This window comes from Hippoglossus stenolepis, chromosome 14 (genome assembly GCF_022539355.2).
Source record: "Hippoglossus stenolepis isolate QCI-W04-F060 chromosome 14, HSTE1.2, whole genome shotgun sequence".
Lineage (NCBI taxonomy): Eukaryota > Metazoa > Chordata > Actinopteri > Pleuronectiformes > Pleuronectidae > Hippoglossus > Hippoglossus stenolepis.
This window is the reverse complement of record NC_061496.1, coordinates 8,331,332-8,349,118: the sequence shown is the minus strand read 5'-3', so window position 1 is coordinate 8,349,118 and position 17,787 is coordinate 8,331,332. Positions and strand designations below refer to the sequence as shown.

The window sequence follows — 17,787 nt, the reverse complement described above, 5'->3', positions numbered from 1 at the left end:
CCTTTGTCTCGCTCCCTTTCCACTTCCATGCCACCCATGTCTGTATGACCGCCTCGTGTATTAGACCCTTAGTTCCTCTTGCTGACTTGCCATTCTTCTCCCTACTTAGTTTTCACCACTTCTACTTGCCTCTGCCCACCCCTCAGCCTCTGTCCCCCCGTTCTTGACTCTGCTCTCCACTAGTGGGGGTCCTCTCCCGGGGGCCTCCCCTCAGCCTCATTTTCCCTGCCCAGCCTGGCCCTCTGTCAATGGGAGGCAGGCAGCCTGACTCCCTAGGAGCAGCAGGAAGCTGCAGCAGCAGGGGTTAGGCCTGTATGGCGCTGCCGGCTGGCTCTGTCAGAAGTCCTGCCAAGCCAAGGATGAGAGACCTTTGCCAGTGCGGTATTGGGGCACAGAATAAAAATATTTTACAGATGTCTGAAGGCAGGCATCAGGAGTCAGCAGAGGCCTGCTCTGATATAGAGGAGAGGTGTCTTTAATGTGCAAATGATATGTGTGTTAATGTATTGGTGTGTAGTTATTTATGATGAACTAAATGTACTTAAGTAAGAATGGAGGAGGATTTGGGCTTAATAAAGGTCTCCCCAGGAGGCGAGACACTTCAGGAAGTGGGTGTGTGGTAGGAGGAGGGAAGTAGACTGGTCTGTCTCTGGATTCGCTGGAGAAGGAGTGATGGATTTTTATCGGGTTGCATTTGAGGGGGGGGGGAGAATCTTACGCCACTGCACTGTGAAGGCCTGGCTGGGTTCCCAACCAGTTCTGGCTAGACAGTTTAACAGTGAATATTCAACATTGCGCCACACTGCGGGGCTTGGCTGTAAACAGCAGTCAGCAAGCAGCATAGAAGCAAAAGCCTGCGTGACGCTGGGCTTTGGTTGTGAAGCCCACCTAAAAACAACGCATAAGCAGAAAGCACATCTTGAAGTTCTGATTTTAGAAAAAGGCAGATGGCATGGGCTGGTGGTGTCACACTGTAAAAAAACAAAAAACACCAGGATCCCCTGATGAAAGCGGCTCCTGCTTGCTTTGAACAGCGAGTCTGTCATGGTTGGTGTCTGCTGTGTGGCTCCAGGTCAAACTGTGATACGCAACTCCTGGAATTTGCGCTTTTTAAGTTTTTCATGTTCAAATCGTCTAAGGGGAAAAAACAGAGGGGGAAAAAACAGGAAGTCTCATTAATATTAATATTGTAATATGTGAAGGAGGCAGGGAAGACCTCTTTGGTTTAGCTGCTTTCAACCCATGTTGTGGAGCTTTTTTCTCTCTATCTTACTCCCTTTCTTTCTTTCCCTCGATCTTTCTCTGTAATTTTGATGACTGCTGTTTTCATTTTCTGAATATTGTCAGCTCTATTCTGATATAGAAGCCTATCCTCAGTCTCTTATCTGATAGTTTTGGCTTAAATATCTCTTAAGAGGAGAGGTCTTTGCTGGAGGAAATGTGGAGAACAGCTGGCCGGTCATTTCCATATATTTTTGGAGCTGCCCGGCCATCCAGACTTACTGGCAGGGGGTAACACGGGCAATACAGCAGGTTTTTTGTGACACAGTTGACTGCCCCCTTCTCTTCAATCTATCAGGGAAATATTGCAGCGTAAAAAATATCTTCCGAAATATTATCAACCCTCTGCACTTCTGGTTATGTTAAATGTTGTCACACAAAACCTCCTGAAATCAAGGTGTGATTGATTTATCATTGATCAGGGATGCTAGACAGTGATTGGTATTCCCTTTAGACCAATGGTGATGCTTGAGTTGATATGTTCATTATTGATTAACGTGCAGATCAGTCTTTATTAATCATTTGGTGTATAACATTGTAATTCTAAGAAATGCTAACATGTAAATCGCAATTTTGCAACGTGAGGTCTTGTTTTGTTCAACTAACTCTCTTCCCAAAAATGTATGTTAAAGATGTGGCCTTTACCATGCCAGCTGCTCTCATGCATAAGAGGTCAGTGTGATTTCTTCTTAAATAGATTGTGTCCTATAATTATTTATAGAGGGAGTTTCTCATTGTTTGTGGCTGTTTCTGATGACAGAATGAAGATGTGGCGAAAGTTACTATATTAAAGGAAGGACCAGAGAGAAAATAAGAAAGGAATTGGTGTCATGATGTTTAGAATTGAGTGTGATGGATCTGTTGACAGGGTTAAGAGAGTGGTTAAGACAGCACTTGCTAGAATGAGCTATATAAAAGCGAGCGTTTACAGGGCTGTGACACTTAATCATCACATGTGTCCTGCTTTTTATTTAGCTGTGGATCTGTACAGCCCCATTTGGAGCTGATATCTAGAATTGAGGCTGATTGATGGAGTTGGTTACAGATGTTGGGTGAATGGAGGACAGAGTCCAGCCTCTGTGTGAGGGATGGTGGAACAGGTCTGACATCTCTCCTGGACTGAAAAGGGAAATCCCTGCAGGCACTGAGCAGAGGGGTACGGGAGGAGGGCGAGAATGGAGAGAGGTGCGACCCCTAAGGGGTAACGTTATTCTCTGATCGTCAGCTCCTTACACTCGCACACATACTGGGGATGCTCTGTCAGCGCGCTGGATGATGCACTCATGCAAAGAAGAATGAGCGCCTGAGGAATAAAATAAACGTTTAACTTCCCACGTGTGCATTTGTGCGTCTGCCTGTGCATCTTCTGTGCTCACATGCATATTAGTTCATTGGTTTCTGTAACAATTTGTTTCAAAATGTACATTTTCGAGACGTTCGGCATCTTGGCCGAAGTCATTCAGAGCAGTGTGAGTGAGTTAAACAGCAGAATAAGCTTCATTTCTCATTTTATCACTCCATTGCTGTGCAGAGAAAACAAATATTACTGTCCATAGAATGTGTGAAATAGAGAAGTGGTAAGATATAGAAGATTTGTATTTTCTCGAGTACCCATTCCAAAAATGTTGACTGGCTTTTGTATGGCCGCACTATTCCTGATTTGTTTTCAGTTCCAAGGTTTTCCTCAAAGGTCTTCAAGACTGAACCATATGTCTAGAAATGAACAATGCTTGCCTGTCTGCACCCCTGATAATAATCATCACACAATGTCTGTTTTTCAAATCACAAATTCAAAAGTGTAAAACGAAACCTTGAAAAGAACCATACCTTTAGCTGCTAAAATTGGCTTTGCTTTGTAGATTAACATATGTGGTCAAGCTGAATCATCTCTGTGTGATGTGATGTAGGACGGGATAAATTAGGCTACTGGAATCAACGGACATACTCCTGTTGTTTTTGGTTACATAGATGGGAGTCATCCTATTTGGCAGAATGAAAACAACATGGGTGTGTACACACACTCGTATGCAGCATCAGTATTGCGTTTGACCTCTGATTGAGTAGCAGTGCTCTGGATCTGGTTAGATGATTGTGTGTGCGTGTGTGCGGCAGCCAGCAGGGCCCACCACAGAGGCCACAGCGAGCTGAAACCGATCCAGAGCCAGACCAAAGATTGATTTTTGTGGAGCCATGCTCCCATGGGCTCACTATTTGTATGTATTCATTATATGCATTCAGTTTAAAACCATTTGCATATGTTTGTTTGTGAGTTTGTATGTGTCACATGTATGTGTGGACCACACTGTTTTGGTATCTCTTTCTTCAGTGTGCCACTGGTGAGCTCAGGTTGGTTTAGGTAGAGTCTTGATATTTCCATTACTGACCATGGAGATGCTGAGTGGTTGTGGTCCTCTTTTTCCCACCCCCCTCCCAGTCTATGAGAAGGCTTGGGCTCAGTAAAGCCCCAACACGAGTCCTTAGCCCCCACGTTAGCACTCAAGTATGTAACAAGACATGCCTGGGAAATGCTCCTCTCACGTTACTAATGATTTGGACATTTCCCGTTAGACAAACCTTGGTGATGACGCAGGGTAATAGCCTCAAACTATCCAGGGAGTGGGGGGACTGCTTAAAAGGAGTATGAGAAACTCCTGGTTTTGTGTGGAGGAAAAATAGACGATATTCACCAGATGTTTTTCTATAGTTGTTTCATAGATGAGAAAATCAAATCACAGGTCTCATTGTCTCAAACAACTCTAGGGCCCTATGTTACATTTGGTCAAAGCGACTCCAAGTGACGCAAGTATCTTTGCTAGTTTCAGGGCAACGCACTTGTCGTTTTCTCATCCAGCGCCCACATACAGAAAATGTACTTGCACCTATTTGAGCGCCCATGGTCTTAAAATGAGGTGTGGTCAGGTAAAGTTTAGGCGATCTGAAAAGAATTTCACTTTTGACCAACAGATTTTTTGCAGAAGTCAGTGGTGCAGCATTTCATTGGTATTTTAGGAGCAAAATAGTTATACACGCACCTATACGAAGGCATGGGCACAACTCATGTATACTAGTTGTTACACACACAGATCTGTTTCCTCTGCAGAGGAACATTGTCTCTTTCTACCTGAAAAATCTGCAATGGTGCCTAAATGGTAAAAAGACTGCATTTATATAATGCTTTTCTACTAACGACCACTCAAAGCGCTTTACAATAGGAGTCACATTTACTCATTCATGCATATGCTGCTCCTGTATATTGATGTATCTGTATCTGTATCAAGTATTTAGATCCCATTCTCACACTGACAAACCTGCACCATTCTTGTTCGACCAATGCACTTACATTGTTAAAATGGAGTCCTGAGGTGGATCAGAATTAGTTTTGACAGTATTGTCAAAAAACCCAAGCACAGCTAGAAATGTGGAGTAGCTTTTTTATCTCCTTTATATACATACACCTAATTTCTTGTGCAAACAACAAATTACTAATTAATTCTTATCTGCAATGGTCCTTACTGTGTTCGACCAAATTATTTGCTGCTGTATCACAGGATAGTCAAGTCTCTGTTGCCGTTGGTTGTTTGCTTTTATGCAATTTTCCGTGAACATGGGCCATGTCAAGCTGCCTCCTTTGCAGCCTCATCTCCTCCTCTATAGATATTGCTAGAGGACAAAGAAGGGTAATGTAATTTCAGAGTCTGAACGCTGCTTGGAAGATGATGCTCTCATCTGTTGACTCCTGTTAGCATGATCACGAGGTTATAGGCTTCAGAAAACACAGCCATCCTGATGAAGACCAGACTGTCAGTGCTGACAGTGCTGTGTAAAACAATCCTTTATTTAGAACAGTGCAAAAAAATAAAAGTGAACATGCCATTTCCTTATTTTATGTTTTTGTAAAACCCCTTCATTTGTCCCCATTTTATGCCTTTCTCTTTTTTTACTCTAAACACCCTGCAGCCTTGCAGACAAACAAAGTCCCTGCCCCGTGGTACAGAATGTCACATCAGATATCCTCGTTCCAGAGGTGATGAAGCTAATTTAGTGGTCAGTCAGTGACATGGCTAACAAACAAAGTCCTTATTGGTCCCCGAGCACTGGGAGCTCTGCTCTGCTGTGCAATGCTGGGTTTTGCATTGTGAAAGACCATGAGTCGTTGCTACAGGGCACTAATGCAACCTAAAGCCTGGGGATCTTCGTCATGCTGTATTGTGCACATCTGGGTGTGGATATTGGTTTCAAATGTTTAAATGAACTGATAATGTTATTGATTATAATATATCATAATTTGTGTAGCACTTTTTTTTAAGTTACAAAGTTACAAAGTGCTTCACAAAATATTTAAAGGCTCCACAAAATTCACATAATGGCTTAAATAACCAAACCAGGGTCCACTATACAGTGCTTTACAGCCTGAATAGTTTCATATATTAAAGGATTTTTCACCTTTTAACACCCCCTTGTCTCTGTAATGATGCACTTCATTTAATGAAGCATTGTCATCCTAAAAGTTGAAATCCCTATAACCCTCAAACCATTTACAGTACAACCAGGAGCTGGATGTAAATCCATGATTGGAATGATCTTAATGCACTGGCATGAGGGAACTTGGGTCACAATCCTCTGATTTCTTTTAATAATTTTTGTAAAACGTTCTTGCATCACGTACAGCTAGATGAGCCAGCATGAATTTAGTGTCATTGACGTTCTTTCACATGTTCAATTTATATGTTTTAACTGGGGTGTGATGTTGAGATGGCATCTTGAAGGGCTGTGAATTTAGCAAGGGTGTGCAAGTGTAGGCCAAACCCCCAGGGTCCCCTCTCCTGCACGCCTGGGGGGGTTCTCTGCTTCACACAGCCTGCTCCGTCACTCACTAAGGTTTCCGAGGGATCACACAGCTGTCTTAAATGCAGCTATGTTTTTGCATACTATAGCCACATGATTTTGTCTTTCCCTTACACAGTCAGCAATTTGTCATTGTACCCTGTTTATTCTCAGTGACTGACAGTATGAATTGGATTCACCTCGGAAAAGGTGGGTTTTTTTAAGGAAAAAAGAGAGAGGGGTAGTGTGGTTTGCGGTCTTTTTTCTACTGTTACCATGGCTGTCTGTCACTCTTCTTTTATCATTGAAATTGGAGTTTATCTTTTACAAGCTTGAGTAGAATGTTTTTGTTTTTCAAGTGATTATTAGCATCCTCCTTGGCTGCCGTCTCCGGCTGATGAAATGAGCACATCAAACGGTGCCTCTGCACTAACGAAGCGGTGCGGGCTGGCTGGCTGGTTTCTGCCTTTTGCTGTGGGGCACCTGCTGAAGTGACGGGCTGGCAACAAAGGGCCCCTCGCCACAAGAGAGCCATCAGTGCCGAAGTGTAGTGGGCAGGACAATAGAGCAGAGAGGTGGCCCGGGCTTTTAGCCACGTGCCAGCTCGTGTCAACAAGACACAGAAGCAACAGAGCACAGAGGAGCGGGGAGGAGGTGGGGAGGACAAGTGTGAGGGAGATGGAGAGGGGCTGACACCTGCATGTGCTTGAGTTCTTTTCATAGTGGTGGACATGTTTACTATACATAGTGGCTGAGAATGTAAAATGAAAACTGAGATGGAAGCAGATACAAATGTGCAGGTGGGCGCGCACAGACACACACAGATGAAGACAGAGGAGGGTCCAGTGTAGTTAATGGGTTTACTGGTTCATGAAAGGCCAGATGATAGTGCAGATGTTTTATAGAAGCTGCAGTAGGTGAAATGTACACACACCAGAGCGGAGCATTGTGCTACTTAATTAGGATTGTTGGGGAATAAATCAATTTAGGCCGCACATGAAGCCCAGGCTATTTGTGCTGTGCTATTTACTTCTGGAGTGAAATAATCATTAGCCTATAAAAATTGGAAAGTGAAAAATGTAAAGGAGGGCTATAAATAGTTGGGAAGCAGCATTATGGATCACTGGCCTTGTGTTGTCCCAGCGGACCTGAGTGGTTTTTCTTTGTTTTAATTTCCTTTTATTTTTTATCATTTTGCTGTGCTCTCTTCACAAGGGAGAGGGTGAAGTTATCGCACAGACACATAAACACGTAATGCACGACACATCATAGATTACATGTTTTTAAATTGTTTTTCCTGTCCCTTCCCTTTACAAACTCTTCATGGCAAACTTGATTCACAAGCACATCTGTGCACGAGTTTTGCCCCCTGATCATTTAGGACTTGAATCATCAGTCAGTCCGACCCCCTTAGTCGACTGAAATTCTTCAAGTTCTGAATGCTCCTAGCTTTCATGCTGCAGTGTCCTGTTGTGCTGTCTGCTTGGTGAAGATGTGACAGGTACAGGCAGCTGCAGTAATCAGTGAATGGATGAAAATGCATTAAAAAACCAACAATATCCATCCATCCATGATCTATACCACTTATCCTTTAAGGTCACCAGGGGTCCTGGAACCAATTCCAGCTGACATTGAGTGAGAGGTGGGGTGCACCCTGGACTGTCAAAAATATGTAATGATTTATAATTGTCAGTTTATTTTTCAACACAGATATTAAATAACCAAATGTAAGGGATTCATATGGATTTTGTTTTGCTTATTTTCGACCAAGAGTCACATTCAGCCATTTGAACACACTGTCACAAAGTGCTTCTGTATGACTGCAGACTGGAGGGGCAGGGGATAGAACCACCAACCTCCTGATTAATGTTTGACTTGCTCTATCTCCTGAGCCGGAGCTGCTCCTAATTTCTCTTTTTACGTTGTAAAATACAACACTAGCATCATAATTTGGAATATTGTTGCCTGTGTTCGCCTAGAAAAAAATCCAGTTTTGGTCAGACTATAGTTGGAAGAGCCTGAAAAGCCACACTGGGTTTGATCAGATACATTTATTTGTACATTACACTCATTAACTAGACATTCACATACTATATGCAATCTGAAGAGACCTGGTCATTAATCGAGCCATGTTCTGCTTGTTGAATAATGAATCCTGTTTGATGTCCCTGTTGTTGTTTGGATCCTCTGTCTGACTGTTTGAGATTCTGTAATATTCTCATAGTGAGCTGCTCCCTGATTAACTGAAGGCTTTTATAGTCACATTTGGGGAAACTGAAAAGTCCAAATGCTTCGACTCTGTCGCGTTTTTGGCTGCCTCCGCAAAGCACATTTTCAAAGCCTTCTCCTTTATCTTCATGTTGTGTTTTTTTTTTGTTCCCTTTTAGATTGAGAGACAATAGTTTCCTCTCCTCATTTTCTATTCCATCAAGTCTTGGACCGTCTTACTCAAAGTCCTCAAAGACTGGCGCACATGCTGAGGTGTAATTGCTACCCTCTCACTCCGTGACTCTCTCTCGGTTCTCGGTCCAACGAACACGAGTGCTCGCACATTTGAGCTAATGATTTTGAATAGTGATTAAAATGAATTGGAGAGCGGGCTGCGTCTGTAGTATCTGGACCCCTCCATCATTAGTGGCTCTCTCTTTCTCTCTTCCTCTCTTTCCGTTTCTGTGTCATCAGTGTTAGTCGAGCAGGGGTTTCAGACGAGGCCTGGGGTGGGCTTTCATGAGCAGAGACTCAAAGATTTCTGCACTTCTTGTAATCATGGACAGCACTCTTATAGCACTTTCACTGTCATCTTCTGGCGTCTCAAAGGTGTCTTTGATTCCCTCACATCCTACACCCGGGCCGGATAGTGTCGTATTATATTTTTCCGCTCTCCATTTTAAATACCCCCGCAAACCCCTCTCGTCAACCCCTTTTCCTGCCCCTCTCTCCTTTCTCTCCTCCTTAGACCCAAGTTCATCAGTCTATTTTCATATTTATCGTCCTCAATCGAGAGCTGATTTTGCACTCTTCTATTTGGGACCGCTTAATTCCAGGACCCTTCCCCTTCACTTCCCCATTCACCCCCCCATCCCCCTCCCACTTTGCTTGATCCACCTTTTTTTTCATAATCGGCTCCCGCTCTTTGTTTTTCCTCTTCTCCTGTTCTAAATGAATAATGCAGTAGGGAGGAAATGGGGATTAAAGAGGCGCTAAAGCCAGTGCCAACTTCTGTGGTGCGCGGCTCCACACCGTCTCTCACACGACCAGGAGCACATCAGGGCTAACAAGCTTCTTTTTTCTCTCTCCTGGCGTTTTTCTCGGCTCTGCATCTGTCTCACTCTGTCCTACCTCATCCCTGCTGTGCCCTACTCCCACTCAGTTTTGCCACAGATGATTGAAGATATGCTCTTTCATATCAAAGTTGGACGCCTTGTTGTCCACTGTGTCTGCGAAAAGCCAACTTGTACATACTTTTCCAGAATGTCTTTTTGAGGCTCAGCAAAGCTCATCATCGTAGTGTTTTGAGAAATAATAAGTTGAAAAATTCAGTACAATAATAAGATGTAAGATGTATTATAATAAATAATCCACTAATAAATTAACACAGGTTGAACCTGCTTTTCTTAGTGAATAGACCATGCAAACTATGAGGTCGCATATCTCTTATGGAATCTTATAGTTTTCATTAATCCGAAAATGAATTATTCCTTTAAAAAAATCTTTGTCAGCATCCTCTACATATATGGCACTTCTTTTTCTTCCCAAGATTATTTTTCCAGGTTCACATCCTTCTGAATTTCCTGTTGTATTCTCACACGGTCTCACTCAGATATTTTCCAAACTTTTTACAAGGGAGCCGGAAAATGTCTGGTGCAACTGTCTCAGACATTTGCCTTCTCCCATACATCAGAGTGCATGTCTGAAAGCAGCTTTTATGTTGAGTAGAAGACAAAAGGTTTTGCACAGTACAGTGGTTAATTGATCCGGTGTCACAGGCAAATACAAAAACACAGATTAGATGAGTATGATAGAAATTAAATGGGGACTGGGGACATGTGTCAAGTAATAAAAATAAAATCTACAAATCCTGGTGTGTGCTGGAAGAGGAAAATTGCTGAATACCATTGTTAATGTCTTTGTCTTTCCTCCTCCTGCTCTGCCTCACTCTGTTCCTCCCGTCCCTCGTCCATCATATAATTTTCTTGTTGTGATTGGGCCTGCTGTGACAATGTCGGGTTAGAATTTCACAAAAAAACATTGTTTACACTGAGTGGTGGTGGTCTGGATGGCAGATTTTATTCACCTTCCTCAACAGAAAAACAGCCATCAGTTTGTCTGGAAGATAAATGGGGTTCTTGCTTTTTCGCTTCTTAATATAATGTAGATCTCACCAGTATTCATCTGCAAAAAAATTATATATTCACACCTGCCAGCCTAACTGCAACGGAAGAATGGTCCTGGATCATTTGTTTGAACTGTTTTTGTTTTAAAGTTTAACAATATAATTGTATGACAGTAGATACGAGACTTCACAGCAGCGAGATAAATCCTTACTTGTTAAAAAACGGAAAAATTATTTTAGGAACACTACTTGTATATTGTGCATTAACATATTTAGGCTACATGATTCTCTACCGCATACCAAACATGAGTTAATCCTGTTGTAAACAGCAGCTGTCTTAAACCAAATCTCTATACTAGTCTCTGACGGGCATCTATGAATAGTTAGGGGATTTAGGCTTTAGCTGCTGCTGCCAAAATCCCAGCCACTCAGACCAGCCACCATATTCTCATAGGCAGACTGGTACCTTGAGTTTCCACTGCTGTTTTTCAGCCAAATCTTTTAGAAGTCAAAAATTCCTTTCCTGTGATGACAACAGGACCTTTGGGGGGTGATGAGAGAAACATCGCAGTGGGGTTGTGGAAAGAGTGATTCAGGGAGATTTAGGGTTAATATGGTGAAAGTTTTAGTCTGACTTTGCCTCGCTGACTCCCCTTGATTGAGTTAGCTTCGTTAATTGTGCGCTTCCTCGACGTGCGTTAATCTAACATGGCAGTCTTAATTGATCTCGTTAACGTGGGACGTGGGAGGCAAAAGAACGTCAGGGACCTCAGATGCCTCCTGGTTATTTTGACATGTCGACAGTCAGAAACAATAGAGGGTGAGGGAGAGGAGTGAGGGTGCCAGCCCCAATCTAACGAAACACAAGGCTGAAGTGCAAAGAGTCACGACAGGAGGCAGGAAGGCTGGCTGGGTTGATAATGTGCAAGTCCCCGATGACAACAAATCACAATAATCATGTTAGTCAGCCAACCAGTTAGGAGTTGACTTATAAGCCCTTTTTTCACCTGGTATTAAATTCTCCATGCATATCCAGGATGTTTCCAACATGTCTTATTAGCCATATGAAAGGCTGGAGTGCAAAATTATTAATGTGGCTGATGTTTTCACTCATTTTATTCCAGGATTAAGATACTTCTTGCTTGTACAATTGTTGACCAATCTAACTTTATTCAATTTGAATGTTTTTTTATTAGTCTTCATTTAATTTGATTATAATAATAAATATTTGATCATAATTTACACAACAATCATAGATGCCCTCTCACTGTTCAAAATCATCTCATCGCTGTGGTCTAAAATATCATAATGGAGCCCTCAGCGTGTTTTAATCACACTCTTGTAAACACTGTTAATTTAAGAACAACACATCCTTGGCTTTTATTTTTAGATTTTTGAGGTTTCCACTAAAGAATCATTTATCTAATCAAATTGTAAATCGCCTTTCACAGATCTGCAAAACCAATTTTCATGACGCTAGCTTTCATCCTTAATTCATTAAGCTGCCAACCACTCATTTAACATGTGAAGATAAACATGCTAAAATAAATAATGACAAGCAACACCTTCATTAACGTGTCAAAAACCCACATTAACGGGATTATGCTCAAAATGTGATGATTATATAGAGATTAGAGCAGATTACTGAACCACTGATCTTTCATTGTGTGTGACTGGAACCTTTTATGTATAGAAAATTACATTTTCAACCCATTTGTCTACTTGTTAAGGGTTTGCATGGGTACGACATATACTGTGATTATAAGGAATGTGATTAATTTCAGTCTTAGTTGTTTTCTGCCTGTGTAAACACTGACCTTCACATAATGGTACATTTCTCTGGTTGGGGTTTCTAAAAAGTACTGTTTTCTTATCTTTTGAAATAATTTTGTTGCTCAGTCAAAAAGCTTGTGTGGAATCACTGTTACCAGTTTTGGAATCACTGAATGGTACATTGTAGGTAGCCTAAGTTTAAGGCAGACTACTGTGTACCATCCAGTGTTTAGGCCCTATAGTGGTTTTCAAGGAAACAGCCAAAAATCTATCAACATGAGTACAGTGTTTATGCAGCCTAACCAGAGTTAGACCTTTTATGAAAGCCATGGCATTAGTTGGCTTTCAAAAGTTGTTTTACTTTAGTGAGTTTATTAGGTCAAAAATGGGAAGCAAAAAAGATCCTCAGGTCCGGACATTTTACAGTGTTTGCCTCTGCTGCCTCCAGCAGTGGTTGCTTTTAAGGCCGTATTATTTGTAAACCCTTTTCATATCTGAATTGATTTAAACTTGTTTGAAAGAAGCTTTTAATGTAAATTTCAGGAAATAATATCCCTAATATAGCCAATATAATCCCAGGAGAGATGGCGCTCTGCAAACACTTATTTTCCTGATCTTCAAAGCTCACACCAAGGCCAGTGAACGCCCGGAAAGAAAAGCTGAACTAATCTAAAATAAACATCCACAGTATTGGCACAATTGTTGCCTGCTCATGTGCACATTTACATTCTTCTTACATGCACATGAAAGCGCTCAATACACACAAACAAGCTCTAACAATGCTGTGCATTTATTTATTTACTCAGTGCTGGTGTCTAATTAGCATTATTAACCTTTAGTGAATGGGACTGACAGGAGGGACACGGCTCGTCTCCAGTGATGCTACATCCACAAAGACATGCTTGAGTTTTAAAACTCATCACTTCTGTTATGGTTAAGCATGGCCTGCCAACTAATACAGAGAATTTTGGAAACGCTACTGGCCCTATTTTAGTTTGAAAACTCTGAGGCTGCCTGGTAGTTTGGACAGGCAGACACCGAGGCATTTGGAAACAATGACGCAGTCACCCACATTCACTTCCTGACTGGGCCTTATCAGTCACAACTCAACTACCAGCTGTAAATTTTAAGACTTACTGTCGGTGAACAGCAACCATTACACAAAAGCACACGCACACAGATATGTTCTCCTCTGCCTCTTTTTGGTATGTTAAAAATACTTTTTCCGTAGTCTTACCCTAACCTCTGACACAAATAACAGCTTTTTCCCTGTTGAGGGTGTGGCTTTTGTCCCCAAATGGACAAGCCATCCCCAAGTAACTGGTTCCTAGAATGAAATTTGTACTCAAAGAAGACAGAAACACACTCAGACAAACATTCACACTCTCAAACATCACATAAAATGTGTGAATATATCTCAATAGCCTAATTTTGAATGTTGAATACATGCAAACACCTCACCTCACATATGTGATTCCTTGAGGACGACACACTGTTGCTGTTATGCATTCATTGTATCCTGTGTAAATTATGGATACATCGGTGTTAATTTTTCGGCTATGGAACCACATTCTGTGAGTTAGTGTGCACTGGCAATGATCCCAGAGCATCTGCCAGAATCCGAGTTCTTCCCCCGTACATGAGTTGAGAGCAGATTCTAAAATCCTAAGCTAATTGCACGTGTGAAAATCATTTTTTCATCATACTTCTCTTAAAGATTTGTGTAAATTATTCATTCAGGTAACATTTCGTATTATGCCACTGTCTGTTTTAAGTGTGTTCATAAGCCTTGAAACGGCTGGTGGAGTATCTTATGCAATTAGCTTGCTTCGAGGCTACAAGCCAGAACATGCATTTATATAGCTTCATGGCATACACTCACACCCAACACATTTACCTTTGTGTGGACTGTGTTTTCTCAGTAAACGTAGAATGGAGCAGAAGTGACTGAATGAAGGATTAACCAGTAATTCCAAGGAAGAATCTTTGGATGAATGCCAACGAAAAACAGAGTAGCATTGTCTCTACTTCATTCAGAATGATATTGCTGCCTGTCGTAGTTGCGCCATGCTGCAACTTGAGAAGGACCCAGAGAATGAGTGTCAAATCCACAGGCGTGACGTGGGATCCAGTTTAGCTGAAACAGGACACTGTGGCAGCAACCAGCACTCAATAGTTAGCTGCTGAACAACAACGACGAACATTAGTTTAGTTGATTAGGGTCATTATTACTTTTCATTTCCGTTGTGGAAGGTTTTTTAAAAATTTTTTTAAGGGAATGACTGCTGGGTTGGATAATGGTCGTTTTTGTCTCTTAGAGGTGTAAAGGATCAAGCTCCTGACACCATGGATATGGATACGCAGCCACAAGGACAGCAAGCAGCAGTGCCAGTGTTCCAACCCCAGGTAACCTCACACACGGACACACACGTGAAGATGAGACAAACTAGCCCTGTGAATTAGGATGACAACTAAAGTAAAATTAATTAATTTAAGATTCAATTGACGCCATACTCAATACTATAATACTAAAACTAGAAATGCTTCTATAAAAGATTTTACCTATTTTGAATATCCTTGTAACTAAGGGTTTATTTTACACAGTGTGTGATTTTTGTAAAAAGGATTGTGGAATGAATCGTTTTTTCCTGTAGATTAATTTATGAGGGAAAGTGTTCAATAATTTATGATGATATATCCCTTCATCCATTCATTGCCAGCATACTTTCCCACCTCCTTCACATTTTGAACTGTAAATATCCTTGCCCCCCCCCCTTTTGCCTGCGTCAATCAAGATGTGCCTTACAGTCCAAACATCCTGCAGACCACTGTAGCCTGTGTGTGAGACAGACAGCAGTGGATGAATGTTGAGTTGTTTTATTGATCAGAGCTGTGGAAGCTGGCAGAGCCTGGCCTCCCTACATGCCTCTCTTGGTTCAATACAGCTCAGGTTTGTGTGCAACTCTGGTCATTGTTGGATTTTAATACCGCCCTCCAACATCAGGCCCATTGATTTCTTTCCAGAAGGATGTTTTTGCCTCCATAACTATTGAATAGACTTTAAACAAAGAGGATCATCCATATGCCCCAGAGTAATTTTTTTTGAGAAAGAAACAACACTAAAAATAGGCCGGTGCTCTCAGTAGTTGTTTTTCTTGCGTATGCAAGGGCGCTGCAACATTAACACTGGAATTGCCAAGGGGGTTAATTTATTTTAAGATTTGTAATTGCAAAATTAAGGATAATTGGGTTGTGCACAGAAGAAAGTCAGATAAAAGCTCTAATGATTAATTTGACTCAGGCAACAGCCCCCCATGCTTACTAACACAGGCACTACATCTTCTGCGGATCTCCCAACAGTTGATTATGTATTATTGTTCAGGCTTAATTTGTGTCTTCTCTCTGTTTTTCCAATCTATTTCTAGCAGTTTACATCAGTTTTATTTCCAGGCCTACTTTTTATTGAATGCACAGTGAACTTTCTGTGTGGCATCCTGTTTTTTCACTCTGACAGAACACGTCTGAACTGATTTCCCATTTAGTGGGAGCTGGAGCGAGAGAGTCAGTTAGTATATGTAGATGGCTGTCTAGCCAGGAACCAGATGGGTGCCTTTCAACAAGTCCTCTATCTGTTTCACACTTTCCAAAGGTTCAGTCTGTTTTGCAGCGCAGGAGAAAAAAATCCACCAGCCTCCTGGAGAAATCTGAATTGTATGTGCGATAAAGGATATTCTGTATTGCTTGCAATATCATTTCTCTTGGTCCCGAAGGTATGATGCATATGCATTAGGTAAACGAGATGAGCTGGAAAGGTGTGCATTTTTAATGGCGCATTTGCTCTTTGAGTGAGTGGGAGGGTTGGCAAGGAGGCCCCCCTCAGATCAGATTTTGATCGTCACTGCAGAGTTTGACAGACACAGATCTGTCGGTAAGCGCTGGGACAAGGCGGAGCAGTTGTGGAGCAGATTGAGGGGAGAGGAACGAGAAGCACCTTTGGGGTGAATCCTGCTGGTTTAACTGCCTGGCTGGCTCACTGGCTGACTGGCTGAGGATGAATATTGCATGGTGCTGTGCTCAAGGGGGCTGGTGACTGCTGCAGAGGGTGGGAGAGAGCCCCCCTGCTTGCCAGTTGCTGTTTCTGCCTGTATCCCTCCCTGTCTGTCTTGGAGACTACATCCACAGTAATCCCACTAATTTTGGAAACACTTTGTATGTATGAAAAAAATGTGTCCACACTACATCAAACAGAGGTCCCTGTCCTTAATAAAACATTAAGAAAATGAAAGACACAATTCCAATTGGACGGCGCTATGCCTTCTTTCACATGGCACAGGTGCAAGCAGGAAATTTGCATGAAGGAATCATGGAGGAGTGTGAATGGGACACAGGAGGGGGTAATTCCAAACATGAGAAGGACTCTGACCAACCGAGACAAAATGAGGATCTCTTACCTACTGACACGGACCAGAAAACTTGGCAGATTGTGTCGCAGACCAGGCACCACAAACGTCTCAATCATCGCAAACCTCTTTTATAACTAAAGAAAAATCATGCAAAACTGCACAGAGAGTCAACAAAAGTACATTTGTGGATTCTTCCAGTGTCTCATCATATGTTAAAGATTTACCAAGGTGGATATTACAATTGCTGTTCCAGATCCGACAATGATAAAGAAATGATATGTATCGTGGTCTGGATTACGATATGGCCTCAATCCGGATATGAGATTATCGGCAGCTCAACATCACATCAATGTCAACACGTGTACTGCGTGATTGGGTATATTAACATTTGAATCAGTGATAACAGGCGTCCTTGTGGCCAAGGGGGAAGGCGCTATTGATGAAACACAACATCCCCCGTTCATGTCTGGTCTGGGATAATTTTCACTTCCGATCATTTTTCTATGATTGGATATCTAATTTCCTCCAACCATACCAAAGAATATGACCACAGTGTTCAGGTTTATTCCACCAGACGTTTTTAATACTCAGTGTGCACAGATCGAGAGAGGTATTTTTGGCTGTTGTTTTTTTTTCGAGTTTAGCCAGCTCAGTGTGGACGTGCCCTGAGTTTCTCTCTCCCTCTCTGTTTCTGCATCCCCCCTCTGTCTCTCTCCATGGGAGACAGCACCTCTCTGCCGCCGCTGGCCTTTCTGTGGCAGCCGTTGGCACTGCTGGGCTGTCACATCACACCCTCTTCCCTCTGCTGCTTGTCTTCCCCCCTCTCACCCTCTTTCCCTCTCCCTGTCTTCTGCATTCCCTTTTCCACTCACCATGTGTCTTGTCAGCTGTTTGGCAATGGTGTCATTATCGGGCAGCCTGTATCACACTTCCTCCGACGAGCGGTCTGTCTGCTCTCCCTGTCTCTCGCTCTCCTTTTCTCTCCCCCTCTCTCTCTCTTTCTCTCTCTTTCAATCCCCCTGCTAGTGAGTTGCCCATGGCGGTTGTGTGTCACCTTTATACCCAAGACATGCTGTCCCTTAAAGACCTTTCCCATAATTCCTTGCACGGCTGCCACCTAATTTCCATCCCCTGCAGCTTGTCTCCATCACCAACCAGAATGATGTGAGTGAA

The 17,787-nt window shown here is 42.3% G+C and overlaps 1 protein-coding gene across 1 annotated transcript in view; it reads left to right on the top strand.

Moving 5' to 3' along the window:
• nek7 (NIMA-related kinase 7) overlaps positions 1-17,787 on the top strand; it is a 61,229-nt gene that overhangs the window by 8,083 nt on the left and 35,359 nt on the right. The window contains exon 2 of the mRNA XM_035175955.2: positions 14,530-14,617. Coding sequence (XP_035031846.1) covers positions 14,558-14,617 — 60 coding nt within the window. The 5' untranslated portion in view covers positions 14,530-14,557. The remainder of the gene's footprint in view (positions 1-14,529; positions 14,618-17,787) is intronic.